Source organism: Solanum stenotomum, chromosome 8 (assembly GCF_019186545.1).
Source record: "Solanum stenotomum isolate F172 chromosome 8, ASM1918654v1, whole genome shotgun sequence".
Lineage (NCBI taxonomy): Eukaryota > Viridiplantae > Streptophyta > Magnoliopsida > Solanales > Solanaceae > Solanum > Solanum stenotomum.
The window spans coordinates 13,821,171-13,846,341 of NC_064289.1; the positions used below are offsets into that span (position 1 = coordinate 13,821,171).

Sequence of the window (25,171 nt, forward strand, 5' to 3'; positions counted from 1 at the left end):
CATGGACTCACCTTCTCAGCTGCAAAAGCAACACTCTTCAAACAATAAAGTTTTTATATCTCTTGTAGAAAACTAGTTCAAGACCACTGTCAAATCAATAAGAACAGACAATGGTTCAGAATTTACCAATAATGAAACCAACACATATCTCCAAGCCAAAGGAATAATACATCAAAGAACTTGTCCTTACACACCACAACAAAATGGTGTGGTGGAAAGAAAACACAAGCATCTCCTAGAAGTTGTTAGGGCACTCTTATACCAGTCCAAACTTCCCACTACATACTGGGGAGAATGTATTTTGACAGCCACTTACTTGATCAATAGATTTCCCAATTCAGTGTTGAACAATAAGACACCTTTTGAAATACTGCATCACATATTTCCCAGTTAGTCTCACCTTAGGTCTTTTGGATGTCTATGTTTTCCTACACTAAAGACTTATAAAGATAAATTTGATCCAAGACCCACACCCCACATATTTGTGGGATATCCTTGCAACACAAAAGGGTATAAGGTACTAGACCTGAGCACCAAGAAGATACATGTTTCCAGAGATGTGACATTCCAAGAAAATATTTTTCCTTTTGCTCTGTCTGAGTCTAATCTTAGTTTTAGCACTGTGTTAAGAACCTTGCATACTGATCCAAACATGTTAAAATCTACTAAAAATATTTTTAACAAAGTACCTGTGTTGGATGATGATATCACCTTTAATGTCACTAATAATAATCTGCCTGAGTATTCACCTACACATACACCTTTAGAACTAGTAAACACTGACCACTCATTGGCTCTTGATTCACCACCAACACATAACCAAATTCCAAATTGTTGTTCCCCATCAGACACCATCATTCAACCTCCAGTACAACCTTTAAACCTAAGGAGATCCAGTAGACCACACAACATTCCTACTTACCTGAAAGAGTACACTTACACATTACCTTCCTTACAACACCAATCATCAACCCCATCTTCTCATCTTGTATTTCCTTCATCCCATTTATCCCTCACAAGTTTCAATCAAGATAATCAACATACAGTTAAAGGGTTTCTTCATGACACTAAACCATGTTCATATGAGGAGGCAGCACTTGATCCTGCTTGGCAAGTAGCAATGACATTAGAATTTGAAACATTGTATGTTAGTAATACTTGGGATCTTGTTAAACTACCCATAGGGAAGAAGGCAATTGGATGCAGATGGGTTTACAAGATCAAACATAAGGCTGATGGTATAGTAGAAAGGCAGAAAGCTAGACTTGTTATGAAAGGTTATACTCAACAGGTTGGTATTGTCTATAATGAAACTTTCTCTCCAGTAGTTAAGATGACTACAATCAGAATTTTAATCAGCATGGTTGTGTCACGACCCAAGCCTAGGGCCTAGACGTGACCGGCGAATGGGGAACCCGAAGGAACCCCAAACAAGCCTCATAGCGTATCATTACACATCCTTGGTCGCGGAAGCAATTANGTTAAAAAGGGATGGAATTTATACCAGCTAGATGTGAACAATGCTTTCCTTCATGTAGACTTATATGAAGAAGTGTACATGGACTCACCTCCATGCCTCATGATAGATGACACAGGGTTGGTTTGTAGACTTAGGAAGTCCTTATATGGACTGAAACAGGCAAGCAGACAATGGTATGACAAGCTGGCCCAAGTCTTGTGTTCAAGGGGCTATTCTCATTCAGAGAGTGATTACTCTCTATTTTACAGAAAAATTGGGAGTTCTTTGGTTTTTGTTGCTGTCTATGTTGATGATATTGTCTTGACAGGTACTGATGTTGAAGAAATCACTTCTCTAAAAGGCTACCTTCATGATAAATTCAAGATCAAAGACTTGGGAAGACTCCAATCCTTTCTTGGTTTGGAAATATTATATAAGGACTGGGAGTCCTAATTTCTCAAAGAAAGTTCACCTTAAATTTGCTGAAAGAATTTGATTGTTCAACCTACACTCCAGTGATATCACCTCTTAAATATACAATCAAGCTCAAAGCAAGTGAAGGCCTATTGTTGAAGGATCCTACACATTATAGGAAGTTGGTAGGCAAATTGAATTTTTTGACTAACACAAGAATGGACATAGCATTCAGTGTCCAGCATCTTAGCCAATTCCTTCAGAATCCTAGAGAACCACACCTCAAGGTTGCATACCATGTTCTAAGATACCTAAAAAATTATCCTTGTTTGGGTATATATTTGTCCAACAACACAGACTGCTCAATAACTGCATATTATGATTCAGATTGGGCTGCATGCCCTGATACAAAAAAGTCAGTAAGTGGTTATGTAGTGTTAATAGGAGATAGTCCTATTAGCTGGAAGTCCAAGAAGCAAACGACCATATCTCTGTCCTCAGTAGAGGCAGAATACAGGGCAATTAGAGAAGTGGTAGGAGAAATGGTATGGCTGGAAAGGTTGTTGACAGAGTTGAGCTTGACATGTACCTTGCCCATATTTGTATTTTGTGATAGTCAGGCAGCCATCCACATAGCCAGGAACCCTGTGTTCCATGAGAGAACAAAGCACATAGAAGTGGATTGCCATTTTGTTAGAGATAAGCTGCAAGGAAGTCTCATTGCACTTCATCACATTCCAACTGGAGATCAGCTAGCAGATGTTCTGACCAAGGCCTTGCCAAATATCAAGCATTCCAATATTTTGCACACGTTGTTTGTCAGCTTCCCACCTCCAACTTGAGGGGGGGTGTTGAGATAAATATTATTATTATCCAATTGTAATTAGACTAGCTGGCAGATTAGTTATGTGATTAGTTAGTTAGTCTTTCTATTAGTTAGTTAGTTACGCCTTGGGTACTGTCCATCAAGACGTTAGTTAGCTAAGCTTCTAGAACTTTCTTACATTGTTATATATATAGAGTGTAATCAACATGAAGTAATTCAATTTTTCATTTCCCCAATTCACATAGTTTGCTCCTCTTGTTCTCATCTCGAATATCAGCTTTCCATGTTCATTAATGGAGGAATGATCTTCTCCAGTTTTGTTTGTTTCAATAGAATCAAAATCGTGTGTTCATCCAGGGAGGTAACATGATCTTGAAGGAAGTGACAGATAAGAAGAAAGAAAGACAAGGTGGATTAAGTGGATTTATGATTTAGGAAACACTGCCTAGTTAACATAGATTCATCTTAACGTAATTGGGTTTGGACAGTAGGAAATGTGGATTAGAGATTATTTGTTTTCTTTTTTATTTTGGGCTTGTGTTGGGATTGGGCTTTGCCCGAGGAGGTGTATGGGGGTGCCATTGTCTCTTTCAAGTTTATTAATAAAAATACCACAATTGTTTTTTAAAAAAAACTAACCCTAAACCCACGCTTTTCTCCTCTATCATGGAGATTTGAGGGCGGCAATCTTATGGTTGTTCTAGTTGTGTCCCAGCCTCCTGCTGGGGACAAAACACCACTACAACATATCCAAAATACTACTGATTCAACACATAAACCAACATACGTTGCACAACTTCAAGCCAATTCTTCTACCAGACCTATATCCAAAACTGAGTTGAAACTAATTAAATTCATTCATGGAGAGCCAACCATCGAATTCACCATGGATGAAGTTAATGAATTTAGCATAGAGGAAGGACTACATCAAACCGTTATTCTCAAATTTTCTTACGAAAAACTAGATTTATATGAATTGTGCAAGGTTATTCCAAAGCAACTCGATATTAAAGGTCATTGTAACATTGGACAACTTGAGTTTCGTCATCTCTAGATCAGGTTTGATTTAAATGAAGACTTCGTTCAAGTTTTGTCTAGAAATTCTGGTTATATCAAATTCAATGGTGAAGAGTTTCTACTTAGAACGTTTCTTTGGACTATATGGTTCAATCCTAAGGAAGAAACATTGAAAACATTGACATGGATATCTTTTCCAGATCTGCCACCAAATCTTTTTGCCAAAAAATCACTTTTATCAATTGTTTCAGCCGTTGGGAAACTAGTTGCTCTAGATAAAGCCACTCAAGAACGTACCATGACAAGTACTGCTAGAGTTAAGGTCATTCTAGATCTACTGGATAAGCATCCAAAAAAATTAAGTTATTCTTCGTGGACAAAGATTCAGGCAAAGTTATTGAGCATTATCAAGAGTTTGTTTATGATAATCTCCCAAGGTATTGTATACACTGTAAACGACAAGGGCATGATAAAAATAGTTGTCGTGTGTTTCTCGGCAAGGTTGGTGCTAAAAATCAGAATGATGCAACAGATAAAGGTACAGATGAGGAGTAATATCAAGGTGATGCAAGGGAGATTATAAATGCTAAATTTCATAGCAAAATCAACAAAGAAGAACTTTGATAGTTGGTCTTGGATGATAATTCTGGTGAAGGAAGAGATTCTCGAAATAATTTGGGGGTTGTCAGGGATTCTACTGTTGATCGAGCTGTTACAAATAGTTTTGAAAAAGCTACAACTTTTAACTCTAATAATGAAGAGAATCTAGAGAACAAAGGCAAATCGATTGAGGCTGTTAGGCTGGGTGTTGGGAAAGATGGAGTGTTGGGTTCGCCTAATGTAGTTGCGGCTAAACAAGACAACTCCATTGCAGAAAACTCCACTAACGAATGGACTTTGGTCTCATATAAAAAAAAATGGTGTTTCTAAGTCCTTAAACAATCAGATTTTGCACCAAAAAAATTCTATATAGGTTGAGCTTGATAGAAGCAACATCGTAATTGAATGTACTCAATTCGACGTGTTGCGGGATGAGAATATTGGACAGCAAGAAAGGATACATGGTACATATGAATTATCTACTGAATTTGGGAGTACTTTAGGCAAATCCCAACCTATTACTGGTGTACTTCAGCACACACAAAATTATGCCAAGCTTGACAAAGACGTTAACAATTTGGGTCTTGTTCTTCGAGATTTGAATAAGAATAGGGAGCATGTTGATCAACAAGTTGTTTTGACACATGAAAATGAGTTCATTGTTACAGAGGAGATAGCTAGTAAAGAAATCAGTCCAAATACACCTATCATGGTTGTTTCGGATCCAAAAAAAGCTAAAAACGATTTGAATGTTTCTAAATAAAAACAAAAGGAAACGAGTGTTTCTAAATGGGCAAATTTAGTTGAGGAAGTGGAAAACAATACTTCACCTCCTATGAGTAAGTTAAGCCCTCAAGCACCTGAATTTGTGCCTACAAGTAAGGCAAATCCATCTATGACAATGACAGTTGGTAGCTTTAAAAAGAGTTTGGCCATGAACACCAAAGATATTGGAGTATTGGCTAAGAGTCATGATCCGGAAGTTATAGTTTCAGGAATTAGTCCAACTGCAGCTTATGATACTGACTTGGGAACAGACATGTCTGATGAAGATGATGAGGAAGAGATGTTGGACTTATGCTTTGATAAGGTGGCCAAGGAAGGGGATCTCTCACCAAGGGAACAAAGAAGTGGAAGCAACAAAATAAAAAAGAAGGCACATGGAAGGCAACACAGTTGGGATGGTAAGGTGACTGAGGACTTTGTTCCATGGCACCTATCAATACGACTAGCAAAGCAAAATCATATGATAGTGTCAACAACTTTAACAAGATCCAATAAATCCAAGAAGAATTGATGAACTATTAAGTGTTTTGGGACAGAGTTGAAGAAGAAGATAAGAAGAAAATACTTCAGGGTACTTTTGACGGGCAAACTATCTTTTTAGTTCATACATATATAAATTGAAGTTTGAGGCTAATAACTCAATCTTATTCTTGACTTTTATATTCTTGCAGTACTTAAGTATCTTCATTTGTAATATCATTATAGAGAATACTATAAACTCTACAATGATCATAGAATACCTAGTTTTATCTAGCTCTTTTTTTCTTCATTCTTGTTAAGTAGTAGAGGTTTATTATTGCAATAGAATCGGTAAGGTAAGGTCTAGCCCCCCTTGCTTGTACTCTTCTCTTCGAAGGTTCTTTTATTTATCAATGAAAATCTCTTAGTTAAAAAAAAATTATGATGTTTCCCTTTTTTTAAATTTAAAAAAAAAAAAAAAAAAAAAAAAAAAAAAAAAAAAAAACTCTAATTCTATATAAAAAAAAAAGTTCAAAAATCTTAATTATAATGGATATTATAAATAACTTGTTTTTTTACCTTTTTTTCTCAAGGCCCATTTTAAAATTAGAGTATATATATAAAAAATTATAATGGACATATATAATACTTGTTTCTATATAAGATTAAGTCAACGACGATGATCCCTCAAAGCTGTCAACATATTCACTTAGATACTTTAGCTAGGACTATTACCTATTGAACACTTTTATCTATTAAAAACTTGTTTGTATTAGAAATTGTTCAATAATCAGCAAAAAATGTTAAGGGTGTACGATACACTCTCAATGACATGTCAAAATGATTAAAGAAAAGACAACATGTGACAAGTGGGCCCCAAAATTATGGAAAATGATTTTAAAATTAAAAAACAAAATTTATTTCAAATTCATTTTCTACCATTCTACCTAGCCCCACGCTATCCCACCCTCTTTCATCTTTATTTCTTTCCTGCAATATTTCTTTTTCCAAACCATAAAGTGGTCCCCAAAATTATGGAAAATGATTTTTTAATTAAAAAACAAAATTTATTTCAAATTCATTTTCTACCATTCTACCTAGCCCCATGCTACCCCACCCTCTTTCATCTCTATCTTCTTTCCTGCAATATTTCTTTTTCCAAACCACAAAACTCAACATCTTATCAAATTATTTATAGATTTATTTTTTAAAAAATATTTTTCATACCTAATACGTGAGTAGGGGCAGCTCTAATAAATCGGTGGCCTAAAGTCAAATTCGAATGAAGGCTTTAAATTCAAATATATATTTTTATGAAGTTTATTATAGCCAATTATTTAATCTTTCTTGAGACATAGTATTCGTAATTTGTCGAACTTCTATTACTTCTTTGCTCTTTTATGAAAAAATATATTATAAGCGGATCCAAATTAATTTGTCGATTTTTTTTTCAAAGTTGTACGTGAGAGAAAGATATATTAGAGAAAGACTCGTACAAGAGTGATGAGGAAGTGAAGTTTGTTGATTAACAATCATTTCAAAATCGATTGCAAAAGAGAAATTAAGCGGATCCAAATTAATCTTATCGAATTTTCTGATATTATTTTTTATATGTTAAATGGATTTACATTTTAATTTGAGTGGTGATTTCTGTTTGAAGGTGGTCGAAAATGAAGTTGGACGAACCTTAGCGATTTTTTACTCCAATGTCCAAAAATCTTCTTTTTTTTTTCCTTTTTATTGTGATCCACTTAGTTGATTTTTAAAATAAATGGACACAAGATGTAGTTAGCTTTGAAAACCTAGATGAAGTGAAGAAGACGGCTGAAAGTAGGGGAGGGATTTTTTTCTTTTTTTAATTTGGATTTAAAAACTATTATTTTCAAAAACATTTAAAAAATTCTTTTAGGTTATTTACAATGTCAAGTGTAAAATGGAAGAAGAAAAGGTGTAAGTTTTTTCGAAAAAAATTAAAATAAAATACGATTTCAGATATTTTCACGCACCAAAGGAAAGTGAAAAATATTTTTTCTGCCATATCAGCATTTTCTGTTTAATAGGTACATATTTTGAACAATTTAGGTGTTTAATAGGTATTAACCCTTGTTAAATTATCTAAATTAAATATACGAACAACTTTAAAGAGTCGTAAATGACTTAAGCAAGTAATATGAGTAATTTTATTGATGAGTACAAAATAAAATAAAATAATTTTACTCCACAATTTTCTTAACTCAAGGGACCATTTCAATAAATTCACTCAATTCTACTGGTACTATTGGTGTCCTTTTCTTTTTTTTTGGTTAAAACAGAGATATTTTATTTATATATAATACGCATCATTACACAACCAGTGGCCTGAGATATTACAGACGTTTAGTTTGTCTACTACATTACATACACTCAAATAATGTAGTTCTTGAAGCATGTGAAAGGGTTGATATGTCTTTGTCCTTCATTAGATGTTTCTAATTGAGCTTGAAAATAAAGAATCTCGTGACATATAGCGTTAGGAACGAAAAAAATTAGGTATAATGTGGAAGCTAGCAAAATAAATTTTGAAAGACCATGAGTAAGAAGATAAACGAGAAATATACCAAAAGACACAAAGATTTAACGTGGTTCGGTCAATCGAATGACATCCACAAAGGAGATGAGCAATCCACTATATAAATATGAGAGTACAAAATATAGAGAGAAATAACATCAACCAATTCACTCGGAATACATGGGAGGTTTACACAAGTGATAACATATCACTTGTGTCCCACAATTTCTCCCCTAACCAAAACTCTCAAAGCTCCTAGGACTATATTGTGTTAGAAGGAACAAACATCTATTTATAGAGTTCTAAACCTTTTCCAACAAAAAAAAAGGACTAGTCAAATATTAAACATTTTCCTAAAAGGAAAACCTATTTATGGTAAGAAACTCAGGGGAATTAATACCCAACAAATCTCCCCTTTGGCCTGAATTTCTGACAACAAAAATTTGTCCACCTTCTTTATTTTTAGATTTTCCATAGTCATAAATTCGAATTAATTTATTGAATACAAAAGTGATTCCTTAAATTTGTTCCATATAATTTTCATTCTAATACTTGAATTAAAAACACACTTTTCTCCCTGTCTTCTTCTTCCCTCTCTATCTACCAAATTATTCAATATTTTCCTCAGCTCGTACATGATTGTATGGCAGCCTAACTGATTTGATATTTTTCAAAAATTAAAATTAAACTTAAAGGATTTAAAGATAATATAATAGTGATGAAAATAAGATTTTACTTAAAGTCATATATTTCGTTCGGGATGAATTTTGAACGAGGCAAATTTATCAATTCGATATTATTTATGAACAGTATGAAGGTATCAAACAAAAGTTGTACTTAAATTGGAATACTGATGTGGACCAAAACCAATATTGACTTGAGAGAAAAGATAAACAAAATGTCAAGTATCATACTATTACATACTAAACAAAATGGTCGATGGAACAAATTCTTCGTAATCTAACCTTTTGAACTAAAATTGTAAAACTAATTATGGTGCTTATTCTATACTTATTTTCAATGTAAATAATCTTCAAAGACAAAAGGGAGAAAGAAGAAAAAAACACCAAACTAAAAGAAGTTGAGGAAAAGCTTATTCTTTGCTCATTTTCTCCATTTAGAGCATGATATCCAAACTTTGATTCGTTTTGGCGATTAAGTAGAGATCTTTCTCTTTCGCTGCACTTAATCCACTTTTTTCACTCATATCCAAATCTTTTGGAGTATTTGTTCCACATGGAAGACCCCAGTTAAAGTGGTAGAGGAGCCGCGCTAGAGGTTGTTTAACATTAGCTAAACCAAACTGCATTCCTGGACAAATTCTTTTTCCTGCACCAAATGGGAGAAACTCATAGTTATTTCCCAAATAATCAATAGGAGAATTTTCAAATCTCTCTGGTATAAAACTTTCAGGATCATCCCAAACTTCAGGATCTCTTCCCATTGCCCATGTATTGACCAGTACTGTGGCCTTAGCAGGTATTGTATATCCATCAACAATTGTTTCTTCCCGACATTCCCTATGGACTATACTTGGCGCGTGTAGCCTTAATGTTTCTTTGATAACTAACTTTAGATACGGCAAGTTATCAAGATCTTCTTCATCAAAATCAATTTTCTCTTTGAAGGCTTGTCTCACTTCGCTTTGTGCCTTGGCCAAAACATTTGGGTGTTTCATCAATTCTGACAATGCCCAAATAATAGTGGTGGATGATGTTTCAGTCCCAGCAGTAAACATGTCCTGTGCGCATCAATAAATAAATAAATAAAGACAACGGAACGAATCTAATGATAATAACTCTAAACCAATATAAAAAGAAAATGGCGGAAAATTAATTTACCAAAATCACAGCTTTTATGTGATCATTGGTGATTGGAAATTGAAGTTGATCACTCTCTTTAATTCTTAGGAAAACATCAACCAAATCTTCACCTCCATAGGCACCATTTCCCTTGATCCCCGCTGCTCGATTTTTAATATGTTCATTAACAATCCTTTCCAAAACTGAATCAACGTTTTGATGCATTTTAACCAATTTCGACTTTGCTCCACTCATCTTGTAAAGTAACTTCCACGATGGAAAGAAATCACCTACATCAAATCCTCCTACTAAAAACAACGCATCTTTCATCAAATTTATCAACTCATCACGATCTCTGCACAATTTCCCAAACACCAATCGACATGTCACAGAGCTCGTGAATCGAACAATTTTTTCCGTCATGTTCACTTCACAAGAACCCCCAACAGAATCAATTGATGAGAGAACACTCGAGAGTTCATCCTTTCGAATTGAGCTAAATGACTTGACCATCTTGGCACTTAGAAGTTCCATTATACAAATTTTGCGCATTTGTTTCCAGTAGTCACCATATTCTGCAAATGCAATATCTTTATTATTGTACATGACAATATCAGTGGATGTAAATTGTGGCCTACTAGCAAAGGCGAGATCATGTGTTTTAAAAACTTGTTTGGACGTAGAAGGTGATGATATGATCACGGTAGGAACTTCCCCAAGTTCCAAGTACATTACGGGGCCGTATTTTCGAGCTAGATCTCTAAAAATACGATGTGGATTATGTCCACTAATTAAGTGATGCAAACTCCCAATGAGTGGGAGTCTCCATGGACCTGGAGGCAAATTTTGTTTTTGGCTTGTTCTCCATTTTTGAAAAATAATTAAAAGGAATGAGAATAAGAGGAGAAATGAAACTAAATTCATCTCCATTGATTTAATTTAATGAGCTGCAAGAATGAAGGAAATTAAAATGCTAGCTATTGGTAGGGGATGATTTGATTTATGTAATTCTAGTGACCTTTTATAGTGTTACAACAATCCCCAATGATTTCTAGAAGCCTTGAATATTAGTATTAGGATTAGCATTACTAATAAATTAGTAATTAGTACCATGTGGTACTTTATAAATCAAGATTGTACTGTGGGATGTATTTGTTGAAAGTTTTACCACAAAATCTATATATTACTATATAAGAAGAGTATTGGTTTTTCAAAATGGAAAAGGACAAAACACATATAAAAAAAAAGTTGGTTTAACTCTCAAACATAAAAAGTAATATATGTTATTAAAAACTTTAATAAAAAGTACTATAATTTACAATAAATAATAACTTAAAATATCTATAAGACAACAAAAAAAAGATTAATTTTTGTACTGCTTCTGTCACATAAATTAGGATTGGAATAATTTTAAAATTTTAATTTTGGTTATAATTTTAAAATACTAATAAATTAGTATTTAGTACCATGTGGTACTTAATAAATCAAGATTGTTACCGTGGGATGCATTTGTTGAAAGTTCTACCACAAAGTCTATATATATATATATACTAGTAAAGAAAGCCCGGGCACTGCCCGGGCCCAACATTAATAAAGTTATATTGTTACTCTCTTCGTCCCATATTAGATGAGGATCTTACAAAAAAAAAAAAATTCATATTATTTGAGCACTTATTAAATTAGGATAAAATTAATTAATTCTTTTCCATTTTACCCCTACAATTAATATGACCATTCCTATATTGTATGTGTATTTTTTGTAACTCATTTTAATGTGCATTGATATAAACAAAGGGCAAAATGGTGAAGTCTTCCAATGTATTAATGATTTCTTAATCACCNACAAGACAACAAAAAAAAAGACTAATTTTTGTACTGCTTCTGTCACATAAATTAGGATTGGGATGATTTTAAAATTTTAATTTTGGTTATGATTTTAAAATACTAATAAATTAGTATTTAGTACCATGTGGTACTTAATAAATCAAGATTGTCACCGTGGGATGTATTTGTTGAAAGTTTTACCACAAAGTCTATATATATATATATATTTTTTACTTAACCAATATGCCGATATAAAAGAAAAAAAGACCCCTTTAGCCACGTGGTCAATTTTGCTTACATGAGATCATTTCTGATGCATTCATTTGGAACTTTCTCATTAGTCTCTGAAATATTTTGACTAAGAATTTTCAGCCATCGAGATGTTTGATTGAATTTTTAAAAAAAAAATGAAAATAAAATTGGGGATGAACATTTAAACAAACAAAACTAAATTATTTCAAGAATTTATTGGATATTATATTCCCCGTAAATAAGAACTCCAAAAGATTGAAAATAAAAGGAAAAGGGAAAAAGAATAAATATATTCCGAACTATCGTAAATGATATGCAGATATTCTTCGTCATACTTTTGGAACATTGGTGACCCTGTCGTCGAAAAACTAGAACATATATACCCTTAATACGAACGGACATACACGTGTCATAATCTTATCCACCGACCCGACATTTATTAAATATCGGATCAACGGATAAGATTGTGCCACGTGTCCCTATTTAGTCTTCCGTTAGGGTAAAGGGCATATATGCTCTAGTTTTTGGACGGCAGGAGCACCAATATCCCAAAAGTATGACAAAGAGTATCTGCATACTATTAACAATAGTTCAAGGGTATATTTATCCTTTTTCCGAAAGAAAAATTTAAAAAGAAAATTCAATTCAACGTTGGATGTTGTGAATAGAGATATCAAAACGGGTTGATCCAATATCCCAACCCAGCTAAGCTCTCATGAGCTTTGTTTTTGGATGGAATAGCTAAGATGGACTAACATATTTTTTAAAGAAAGGACTAACTTATTAAAAAAGTCTTTCGTAAATATAAGAATACCGGTGAAAGTATAAAATAGTTTAAAATTTATAACTTTTAACTAAATTATACATAATATACAATTATGAACTAAATTACATAATCTATGTTTGTTAATTAAATTACATAATCTGCAATTATCGACTACGTACTAAATTACATAATTTACAATAGAGACAAGATAAATGTAAACAAGAAACCCTTTGGATATTACTATTTAAAAATTTAAAGTTGCTTAATTATATAAAGTATTTACAACAACTCATAATGTGAATAACAATAATATTAATTAATTAAATTATAAAAATGATTTCTAGTTAGAAAATAGAAACTTAGCATACTTTGAGCATATTAAACTAAGCTGATAATAAACTCATCAAACTGAGTTATAAACACTCTACATTTTATTTATGTGTTTAGCAAGCACCAACTAATTGCTTAAAGTCATAATAAGACAAAAATTATAAGTTGATTATCCTCGACTTATAACTTTTTAGTTTTTAATCATTCTTAGTTTGATCAATAAATTTAATTTAGCCATAATAATTTTGTATAATCCCTAAAATAAGTTTTCTAAATCAGAACCGCCAGATGCATTTCCTCACCTACTTTTCAAGATCCAACCTCTTTTGTTGTCAAGCAGCCCATATAGTTTTATGTTTATAAAAAAAATGAAGAATTTGTGTAGCACTAATTGTTATTATTATTAATTATTAATAATTAGAACTAAATATCATTGGTGGTCGATGGCGTCATTGATTATGTCATTCTTAATCTGTAATTAATAACTATCAAATAAAAGAGTTTATATTGTTAAAAATATTCTTATTTAATTGACTTTGAACTTAAATTAATTTGAGATCACATATAGTAATTTCGTTAAGGGGTGCACTTATCTTTATTAAAATTTAATTATCTAATTGGTTTGAATTGATTTGAACCATGTTGATAGTATTTAATGGAGTACTATTAAGAGGTTATTCAATGTCACTCTTTAAATAAATTATAGAATAATTTATTTATATTAAATTATATGTTAATGATTTACATCTTATTCCAGGATGACATGTTATAAAATCAAAATGATGATGAAGTTGGACCTTCACAAATATGTATGTTGTTATAATCGATAAATTTTCAATTTTGACATTTATAAAATATTAATAGAATTCAGTAATAAATATAATTTGGCAGGACATCAACAACCCTCGAAGAACAACAAGGTCACACGTACCCACCACCTGTGGAACCGGTAGACATAAACAACAACAACAACCGCATCTAGATAGACGATAATCTCTAGAAGTGTTGTCTTTTATATTTTCTATCATGTCCCTTATATGTTCTATCAATTTTTTACAAATTATATATATATAAAATTGAAGTTTTCAAACTCCAACATATATGCATGGTTCATGTTTACTATAAATTATTTAAAGAGTATATTGTTTTTTTTACCTTGATATGAATTATAATTTTTCTCATGTTTTCAACATATTCATCAATAGGGCATTTTTACCAAAATAAAGTATGACTAAAGAATGTTGAATTTTATCATTAATCTGCAAGTGAATAAACCAAATTATAATTTCACATAAAAAAAGTTGTAGAAAAAAAATATCAACTAAGTAGTAAATAAGGTCTAAACTATTGGATTTAGTTCGTTTGAAAAGCCACAAAGTAATGGCTAACAATAAGATCTAAACTATCTTTATGCATCATATCAACAACTATGTATTATTATTATTATTATTATTATTATTATTATTATTATTATTATTAGACTTTTAACAAACAACAAAATAAAATGAGAATATTTTTTTTTAAAAAAAAAAAACAACCTGCAAGGCTCAAATTCCTATATTGGCGGCTGAGCCTTACAAGGCTCATAGGAATTTGAGCCTTGTTTTACAAAACCTAATTTAAACGGTGTTAAGAATTGTTGCCCTTTTGGTTTCATAATTAATTGAGTTACCCTTTTGGAATTTTCGAAAAAATTTGTTGCCCTTTTGATTTCGGACTCATAAATATAGTACTATATTGTGACTTTTCATCATTTAAAGCACAACATCAAACTTTGCCATCATCTTTGTGTTCTATGGCAATTAGACACAAATCGTTATGCTTAGCTGCACTTAATCCAATTTTTTCAATCATATCCAAGTCTTCTGGATTAGCTCCATATGGAAGCACCCAATCGAAATGGTAGAGGAGCTGAGCCAAAGGATATTTAACATTAGTTAAACCAAATTGCATTCCTGGACAAATCCTTCTTCCAGAACCAAACGGAATAAATTCAAAATAATTTCCCATATAGTCAACATGAGAATTTTCAAATCTCTCTGGTATAAAGCTTTCAGGGTCGTTCCAACTTTCTGAATCTCTTCCAAGGGCCCATGTATTTATTAGTACTCTTGTCTTTGGAGGTATCGTATATCCATTAATATACGTTTGTTTCCTACATTCCCTTGGTAGTAGAGTACTCGGAGGATGTAGCCTTAATGTTTCTTTGATCACTAACTTTAGATATATCAATTTATCAAGATCGTCTTCATTAATAGTTGTATTTCCTTTGAAGACTTGTCTCACTTCATTTTGTGCCTTGGCCATAATATTTGGCCTCCTCATCATTTCTGATAAAGCCCATATAATAGTCGCAGCTGAAGTTTCAGTTCCAGCAGCGAACATGTCCTACAGCAAAAAATAAGTACATAACTATTAGAATGTTGAATTTAAGTTTTTTAAGTATATATAATGTTAGTGCTAAAAAAAGTTATATTATCAACTATTACACTTTTACCTATTATAACAAGTAATCTTCCCCTATTTTCAAGATTATAATTATCAGTTTTATGGAAACTTGCTGATAAAAAATTATTTACACTAACCGTAATCGTGTATGTATATACTTTAATTAAGAGGTAGACTTACAGAAATGATTGCTTTTATGTGATCACTTGTGATTGGAAATTGAAGTTCACCATTCTCTTTTATTCTTAGAAGAACATCAACCAAATCTTCACCTACTCCAATTAATATATCACCATTTCCCTTGCATCCAAGGGCTCTATTCTTAATGTGCTCATTAACAATATTCTCCAAAGCTTCATCAACTTTCTTATGCATCTTCAAGAATTTCGATTTCACCCCACTCATCTTGTGAAGTAACTTCCACGATGGAACAAATCAGCCACATCAAATCCTCCTAACGTATCCAACACATCCCTCAACAAATTTATCAATTGATCTTGATTCGTGCATACTTTCCCAAAAGCTGATCTACAAGTCACAGAGTTTGTATACCGAAGAATTAGTTCTGTTAAGTTGACAAGATGAGAAGCATTAGTGGATCGGATTGATGAGAGGAGTCTCATAATCTCATCCTTCCGAATTGAACTAAATGACTTGACCATTTTGGTACTTAATAACTCCGTGACACAAATGTTACGCAATTGTCTCCATTCATCACCGTATGGTGCAAATGCAATGTCCTTATAATTATAAGTAGTGATGTTTATGGATGTAAGTTGTGGCTTAGTAGCAAAGGCCAGTTCATGAGTTTTTAGTATTTCTTTCACCATAATAGGGGACGATATGATCACAGCAGGAATTTCTCCCAGTTGTAAGTACATAATCGGACCATATTTTGTTGCTAGATTTTTTAGGCTACGGTGTGGAAATAATAGTGCACCTCTCAAGTGATGAAGACTACCAATAATGGGAAGTCTCCATGGACCTGGAGGCAATTTTTCTTGTTTTGTTGATGATTTTCTAAGTAATTTGCCAAATAGAGTAAACAAAAAGGGAAAGAATATGAGTAGTGCAACAAAGTTGTAAGTAGAGGAATAAATGATCTCCATATTTTTTTAAAAATAAAATATGGATGAAAAGTGAGGTTTTGGTGTATATTGATTCCTTAAGATTTAGCAGGCTTTTATAATGCTGCCTCTAAAATGGTGTTGGGAATGCCAACATCCTACAGACAAGGCCTACGAGTAGCTGGGTGGCTCGAGTCGGAGTCATGATCGAACATACGCTTGCTTGGTGGATTCAATTAAGAAATAAAATTATGTATTTGCTATCAGTTGTAGCTTTTGACATAATGATAAGCGTTTGATCCTAACTAGTGGTATCAGAATCAAGGTTTTGGATTTCATTCCCAAGAGAAATATTCTGCATATTGGGTAATGCCAACATCCTACCTACAGGGCCCACACGGAATTAGGTGGCTCGAGTCAGAATCATGTGCCTAAAATGAAAAAACAGCAAATTAAGGGGCATTCAATGCATAACAGTTGGGAGTACACATGTTGTTCCTGAACGGTTGAACCCCGCCCATCATCTTTAATAAGTAGTAAAAAAGAAATTTATATCCATTCATAAGCACGTGTTTTGGATTTTTCCCAAATAATTTAAGAACGATAAAGTTATTAGAGAAGAATTGACATTGGGGACACCTTTATAACTTAATTTAGTTTATACCCACTTAATTTATTTTTGGTTTATTTTCTAGGGTTGGGCTTTTTAAAAAGAAAAAAGTGTGGGGTCATGGGTCTCTTTGACTTTTTTAAAACTTGGGGTATATTTGTGAATGTAGGGTCATGGGCTTGTTTATTATTTTTAAAACTTGGAGGAAAGATATAACTTTACAAAAATATATTATAGTCCCAATACATTTTAAAAAATATTATATTGTGATAAAATATTATTTATTGATGAATTCATCCCTTTTCATCCCAACACTTTAACATTAGATAAATTCATCCATCCATAATAAAAAATTAAATTACAATCCCTAGAAGTATAAAAAAATATTTAATAATATTAGGTATAAACATTTTTCGAGGAAACCTCAGAACGTTTCAGAGAACTCTTGGAGAACTCTTCGTCTTCTTCCATAAACCCGCTTTACGAAATCATCAACCTCCATAAAACTGATCATTCTCCAACAAAAATTCCATCTTCCTATAATCGTATAATCGTATAATCGTTAGATCCTATAATCGTTCTTGAAAAACGAAGTGAAGGTTTTTTTTTTCATCAATCTTGTTCCCTAAGTCAGTTGAATTTTTTTCGATCTTCTTCCCAAGTTCAGTTGGATCTTTTTGAAATCTCCTTCCTCTCAAGTAAGTTTAATCGTGTTTTCAATAAGTTTTAGCCTATTTGATGTTTTTATTGCAATAGTGTAGCGAAGTTTAGATTTTTGCTTAAAGTTCTGAAAATCTGACCGTTTTAGNAACTCTTGTTCCCCAAGTCAGTTGAATTTTTTTCGATCTTCATCCCAAGTTCAGTTGGATCTTTTTGAAATCTCCTTTCTCTCACGTAAGTTTAATCGTGTTTTCAATAAGTTTTAGCCTATTTGATGTTTTTATTGCGATAGTGTAGCGAAGTTTAGATTTTTGCTTAAAGTTCTGAAAATCTGACCGTTTTAGTTGATGCTTTGTATTCGGAATCATTACTGACGTTTTGCTTTGGATAATGCGTAGAAATTTTAAATTTTTTATGTTTATCTGGCCTATCGATTTGAAAGTTCTTACTGTATTTTGGTCAACTTTAATGGTGTTTATGTCTATGGCATTGTCGAGTTTTGTTGGAACTGGTACTTGTTTTGCATATTTTTTTTAGCATTACTCTGTTTGTATTAATAGACCAGTGGTCGATGTTTTGATATGAAAATTATATTTTGTATATAATACAGAATGGCTAAAACTAGAGGAGGCATTGTTAAACAACCTATTCAGAAGCCTTCTAAAAACAAGAAAAGAAAGGTTGAAGAAGTTTCAAGATCTTCAAAACAGAAAAAAAATTGTAGTTAAAGAACCTAAGTCTAACTCGGATTCTGATACGATGGATGAGATTGACAACTATGAGGATAGTAGTGGCCAGGCTACTGATGATGTTGAGTCTAGTGAAGAAAAAACTGATAGTGGAGATGAGGAGACACTACAAGAAAAGTGTGAATTACATGAGGATTTTCTTGGGGATCAGTATTAAAATTTGTAAGAAAATAAGTTTTCTACGAATTTTCATACTAATCCCCAGGAAAATTCCATGTAATTTACTCTTTTCTTATAGTGAGAGTAGTAGAGATAGCCGAGATACTGGAGATGAGGATGATGATCCCCTGTCTTTGCCAATTTGTGCAAGAGAAATCTCTGGTAAGTCCTATAATCCAACTACATGGATGGATGAGTTGGGTTCTTTTCCAGCGAAAACATCTGTGAGAGCAAGAATGACTCTTTATCGTGATTTTAGAAATGTTTTAGTCCAAGAAAATTTTTTATAATGACTTTAAAGGTACTTGTTTTGGACATTTAAGACATATTCCAGAATATTACAAGTTTAATGGACAGATGGTTCATTATATGTTGTTGCGACGTGTCAAAAATGATAAAAAAAATTGGATGAGATGTGGTTTTGTGTGAATGATAAGCCTGTTTGTTTTGGCTTAAAAGAGTTTGCATTGATTACAAGGCTGAATTGCGCGCTCAGCATACCCCCGTGATTCAAAAATGATAAAAGTGCTTCAAATAGGTAAGAAATTTCTTTAAAAAGTGATCAAGAATAAGAATATCACTGCTACAAAGTTGATGAGTTTGATTAAGGGTAGAAGATTGAATAAGGAGGAGAAGTTGAAGCGCTCTTTAGTTTGGTTCGTCCACTCGATGTTGCTTGCCCACGATCGATCTAAGATTGTGGATTCAAACCACATTAAGATGGTCGATGATTTAGACTTTTTCAAGAGTTATTCCCGGGGGAAAAAGTGTTTTGATTTAACAGTGAAGTATTTGAAGAACAAAATTAATTTGAAGAAACAGAGTGAACTGTACAATGAAATAGGGAATGCATCATATGCTCTGTATGGCTTTCCCTGAGCATTTCTGGTTCTTATTATCAATTATGTACTTGACTTTTAATAAACTCTTATATATTTATATAGTACTTCATAGTCTCTGTTTATTTATTTGTTAATTTTATTAATTTCAGGTTTGGATATATGAGGCTTTTCCTTATCTTGGTAAGTATGCAAAGAAGTCCTTGGATTCTCTTTTGCCCATTTCCCGTTTACTTAGACGGCACACGACAAAGAGCGATAATATTATCGAAAGTGATCCATTTAAGTATTTAGGGATAAGTACAAAGGTATAAACTTATTTATTATTATCTAGCAATATTTGTAAATTAGTGAAGGTCTTGTACTATTTATTTTTTTGTAGGTTGTGCATCCATACCTCATACCTACTATCCGTGAGACAAAATAAAATTATATGACAACATTAAAGCCATATACGGATGAAGTGAACAACACAATCATTGATGCCTTCAAGGCCGATTTGAAAGGTGTGACTGTCCTTACTTCATCAGTAGAGAATGTGGAGGATGGGTATTCAAGTGATCACAATCCTAATAAACCTTGTGAGAATTTTGTACCAAGTACTTCTAAAGATGAAAGTATGTGTGCACGTGTTGCATCCCTCGAGCAATCAATGGTGGAAATTGTTGTTTTTGTATAAGAGGAGAAATTGAGAAGAAATGAAAAGAAAAAGAAAAAGAAAGGTAGACAAATTTATATATTATTTCTGTAAAATAATTTATCTGTATTAATGCTTAGCCACTGATCTTGCAGTAGATGATGACAACTTTTCAGCACCAACAATTGATGACGAGATCCTTCCATTAGTTGTAGTCAATGATGATCTTGTTGCAGTTGATGCATACTTTGATGAAGAAGTTGATGAAGAGATGAAGGAAGAGGAGATGAAAGAAGAAGAGAAACAACAAGATGAGGAGAAGATGACAGAAAAAGGAGAAGAGAAGATGGAAAAGAACGATGAAGAAAAAGAAGAGGAGAAACTAGAAGAAAAGAAAGAAGAAGAAAGTGAAGAGGAGAATCTGAAAGAGAAGAAAAATGAAAAAGATGAAGCAAGTGGAGAAGAAGAAAAAAGAACAACAAGAGGAGAAGATACCGAGAATGAAGAAGAGGAAAAGTTGGAAAAAGAAGGCTTGGCCACTGATGTGGCAGAAGTGAAAAAAGAAATAGACGTGATAGGTATTGTGGTGGAGCTTAAGGGTGAGATTGGTGGTGATGAGTAAGGGCAGTTGTGATTTTTGTGATGGGTATTGGTAAATTAAGACAATTTTTGAAATTGTTCATTTTTTATGACAATTGCTTTTTGTGATAGCTGGGTTTTCCCCGGTTTAAAGACAATTGGTTTTTTTATATGATTTTTTAAGACAATAGGTTTTTGAAATAGTTGATTTTTAAGAACATGATTAAAGTGGTTTGTTGTTTTGCTGTTTTTGATGACAAAAATGTACATCTGACAGTTTAACATATTTTTTATCATGAAGGATTTTTAGATTTCTTATTAATCTATGTCTTAATAAACTTGTATGTCTAATACTATAGATTGTTATCACTGTTGATCTATAACAGTATCGATCAAAAATAAAAGATACAAAAGTGCAATAAATAGAGAGAACTTTATTTATTCAGCACTACATTCCTGGTACACATTTGTTACATATTTCCAAAAAGCAAAAACAAAAATAAACCACACAATATAACTTTTAGGCGTTTTTCTTTTTCTTCTGCCAAAATCAACCTTTCTTTTAGTTGATCTTTATTTCAGCATCTTTTAGCAACACTTTCAAGTGATTCCTCTGCTCTTCGATTTCTTTTATGAAAGTCATTAGCAGATTCCTATTTTCTTCGGATTTCCGTAGCTTTTTTAATATTTCAAATTTGGCAACATCTTGAAAATTCAATGGGCAACTTGTTGATGATTCATTTTCAAGCCACCTAAAAAAAGAGCATATGCCAACTGCACAATTAAAGAATTGTCGACCTGGATTTGTATCGGTGAGTGACGTCCTCAACGTAGCATTTGAACTTTTATTATTGTTGTGAAATTTGTATATGAAAATATGTACTGGTTGTCAAAATATATAGACCCCATATGCAATCGATGCATCTATATGTGTGTGGTTTGTGTATGACTAATGAGATTTACACTCTGACATTAGTAAGGTATATTCGGATTTATATCTATGTTAAAGCATTGTCGATACTGCACTTACTAGAATATGACACTTATATATAGACCAAAACTAGTTGAATTAAAAAAAGATAATAATTAAATAATAATAAATTATATTTTTGAAATTTATCCAATTAAATAAGTTTAAACAAGTCATATGATCATGTAAGAGTCCACATAAATTGGGTGTGGTGATTAGAGATGTATGAGGAAGAGTTGTGGTTATACAATCAACATCATTAGAATAGTGTTTGTGAAAGCATAAGTATGTTGTAAGGATGTCACTTGTTATGTGATTTTATACAATCAACATCCTTAGAATAAGCATGTGATCATGTATGAGTCTACATAAATTGGAGGTGGAAATCAACAATGTGTGGTTGAATAACATCCTCACAATATCGCCGTAATCGACAAATCGACAGCAGCAAAAACAAGCTGCTCTTGTTTCCGTTTGGAGATTTTTTTTATTTTTTCTAATATAAATTTTAATAATTTCAAATAGATAAATTATTCCAAATTATTTGGNAAAAAGAAAGGTAGACAAATGTATATATTATTTCTGTAAAATAATTTATTTGTATTAGTGCTTAGCCACTGATCTTGCAGTAGATGATGACAACTTTTCAGCACCAACAATTGATGATGAGATCCTTCCATTAGTTGTAGTTGATGATGATCTTGTTGCAGTTGATGCATACTTTGATGAAGAAATTGATGAAGAGATGAAGGAAGAGGAGATGAAAGAAGAAGAGAAACAACAAAATGAGGAGAAGATGACAGAAAAAGAAGAAGAGAAGATGGAAGAGAACGATGAAGAAAAAGAAGAGGAGAAACTAGAAGAAAAGAAAGAAGAAGAAAGTGAAGAGGGGAATCTGAAAGAGAAGAAAAATGAAGAAGATGAAGCAAGTGGAGAAGAAGAAAAAGAACAACAAGAGGAGAAGATAACCGAGAATGAAGAAGAGGAAAAGTTGGAAAAAGAAAGCTTGGCCACTGATGTGGCAGAAGTGGAAAAAGAAATAGACGTGATAGGTATTGTGATGGAGCTTAAGGGTGAGATTGATGGTGATGAGTAAGGGCAGTTGTGATTTTTGTGATGGGTATTGGTAAATTAAGACAATTTTTGAAATTTTTCATTTTTTATGACAATTGGTTTTTGTGATAGTTGGGTTTTCCCTAGTTTAAAGACAACTGGTTTTTTGATATGATTTTTTAAGACAATAGGTTTTTGAAATAGTTGGTTTTTAAGAACATGGTTAAAGTGGTTTGTTGTTTTGCTGTTTTTTATGACAAAAATGTACATCTGACAGTTTAACATATTTTATCATGAAGGGTTTTTAGATTTCTTATTAATCTATGTCTTAATAAACTTGTATGTCTAATACTATAGATTGTTATCACTGTTGATCTATAACAATATCGATCAAAAATAAAATATATAAAAGTACAATAAATAGAGAGAAATACTTTATTTATTCAGAGCACTACATTCCTGGTACACATTTGTTACATATTTCCAAAAACCCAAAACCAAAAATAAACCACACAATATAACTTTTAGGCGTTTTTCTTTTTCTTCTGCCAAATCAACCTTTCTTTTAGTTGATTCTATTTCAACATCTTTTAGCAATATTTTCAAGTGATTCCTCTGCTCTTCGGCTTATTTTTAGAAAGTCATTAGCAGATCCCTATTTTCTTCGAATTTCCGTAGCTTTTTTAATATTTCAAATTTGGCAACGTCTTGAAAATTCAATGGGCAACTCGTTGATGATTCATTTTCAAGCCACTTAAAAAAAGAGCATATGCCAACTGCACAATTAAAGAATTGTCGACTTGGATTTGTATCGGTGTGTGACGTCCTCCACGTAGCATTTGAACTTTTATTACCGTTGTGAAATTTGTATATGAAAATATGTACTGGTTGTCAAAATATATAGACCCATATGCAATCGATGCATCTATATGTGTGTAGTGTGTATATGACCAATGAGATTTACACTCTGACATTAGTAAGGTATATTCGGATTTATATCTATATTAAAGCATTGTCGATACTGCACTTACTAGAATATGACACTTATATATAGACCAAAACTAGTAGAATTAAAAAAAGACAATAATTAATTAATAATAAATTATATTTTTGAAATTTATCCAATTAAATAAGTTTAAACAAGTCATATGATCATGTAAGAGTCCACATAAATTGGGTGTGGTGATTAGAGATGTATGAGGAAGAGTTGTGGTTATACAATCAACATCATTAGAATAGTGTTTGAGAAAGCATAAGTATGTTGTAAGGATGTCACTTGTTATGTGATGTTATACAATCAACATCCTTAGAATAAGCATGTGATCATGTATGAGTCTACATAAATTGGGGGTGGCAATCAACAATGTGTGGTTGAATAACATCCTCACAATATCGCCGGAATCAACAAATCGACAGCAGCAAAAATGAGCTGCTCTTGTTTCCGTTTGGAGATTTTTTTATTTTTTCTAATATAAATTTTAATAATTTCAAATAGATATATTATTCCAAATTATTTGGAAAAGAAGGGGGGACCAAAGTGGAGATATGAAAACTTAGGGAGGTCTTTTATATGTGCCAATTAAGGCACATGGATGATGTCAATAATAGTGGGTATACCACAAATTATTCAAGACTTTTGTCTTAATGTTCAATTAAGTTTGGAGAGTGACTACAATGAAAAGAATTAAACATAGCTCTTTGAATCTCTTTAACATTTGGACCCTTTCCATCACGATACATATTTACACAAAGTGAAGCGATGACTTTGATTGAAATTTTTCTATGGAAATTGTTGGCATGTTCAATGCCACAACTATGTTCGTCAATGTACTTATAGATACGAAATCTATCTGCACGCTCATATTTCCTCCCCCGCAACATTCATGCACAGTTGCGAGATACACATTTCACCTTTAAGTATTTAGTACAACTCTTCACAGTAGCAAAATCAAAAGACTTTTTTGCTGCCTCTTCGGCTAATAAAAATTGCAAGTCATTCTTATTACTGGAAGTTTGGTTTATACATAAATTAGTTCCATCGGAGAAGGAATGGTTAGATTGTGATCCCAATTCCTTTTGTCCGTCCATTTCTTCACAACATTCGGGTTCGAGATCTTTCGCATCTACTGGCTGATTTTCCACTTTAGTTAGATCATCATGTATATTCATTGAATGATCACCCAAACTCTCATTTGAATAATCACCCAATATCTCTTATGAATGATCACCCAATCTTTCATTTTCAATCGAATCATTGTCACCGTTAAATGAATTCGTTGGTTCAATTGGAGGCCTCGCATTGACGTTTATCCTCAAT

The 25,171-nt window shown here is 32.5% G+C and overlaps 1 protein-coding gene and 1 pseudogene across 1 annotated transcript; both read right to left on the minus strand.

The window, feature by feature from the left end:
* Positions 1 to 8,975: 8,975 nt before the first annotated feature.
* On the minus strand, positions 8,976 to 10,872 carry LOC125875280 (cytochrome P450 71D7-like). Its single transcript, XM_049556384.1, has 2 exons — positions 9,951 to 10,872; positions 8,976 to 9,850 (listed from the first exon to the last, which is right to left on the minus strand). Exons 1-2 carry the CDS (start codon positions 10,839 to 10,841, stop codon positions 9,227 to 9,229), a joined length of 1,515 nt encoding a protein of 504 aa, XP_049412341.1. The 5' UTR covers positions 10,842 to 10,872; the 3' UTR covers positions 8,976 to 9,226.
* A 3,937-nt stretch (positions 10,873 to 14,809) lies between these two features.
* Positions 14,810 to 16,665, minus strand: LOC125873152 (premnaspirodiene oxygenase-like; annotated as a pseudogene).
* Between the last annotated feature and the right edge of the window lie 8,506 nt (positions 16,666 to 25,171).

Coding starts and splice junctions, on each gene's coding strand:
- LOC125875280 (XM_049556384.1), bottom strand. CDS start 10,841: ATGGAGATGAATTTAGTTTCATTTCTCCTCTTATTCTCATTCCTTTTA. Junction 9,851..9,950: donor ACATAAAAGCTGTGATTTTG/GTAAATTAATTT, acceptor TGATGCGCACAG/GACATGTTTACTGCTGGGAC.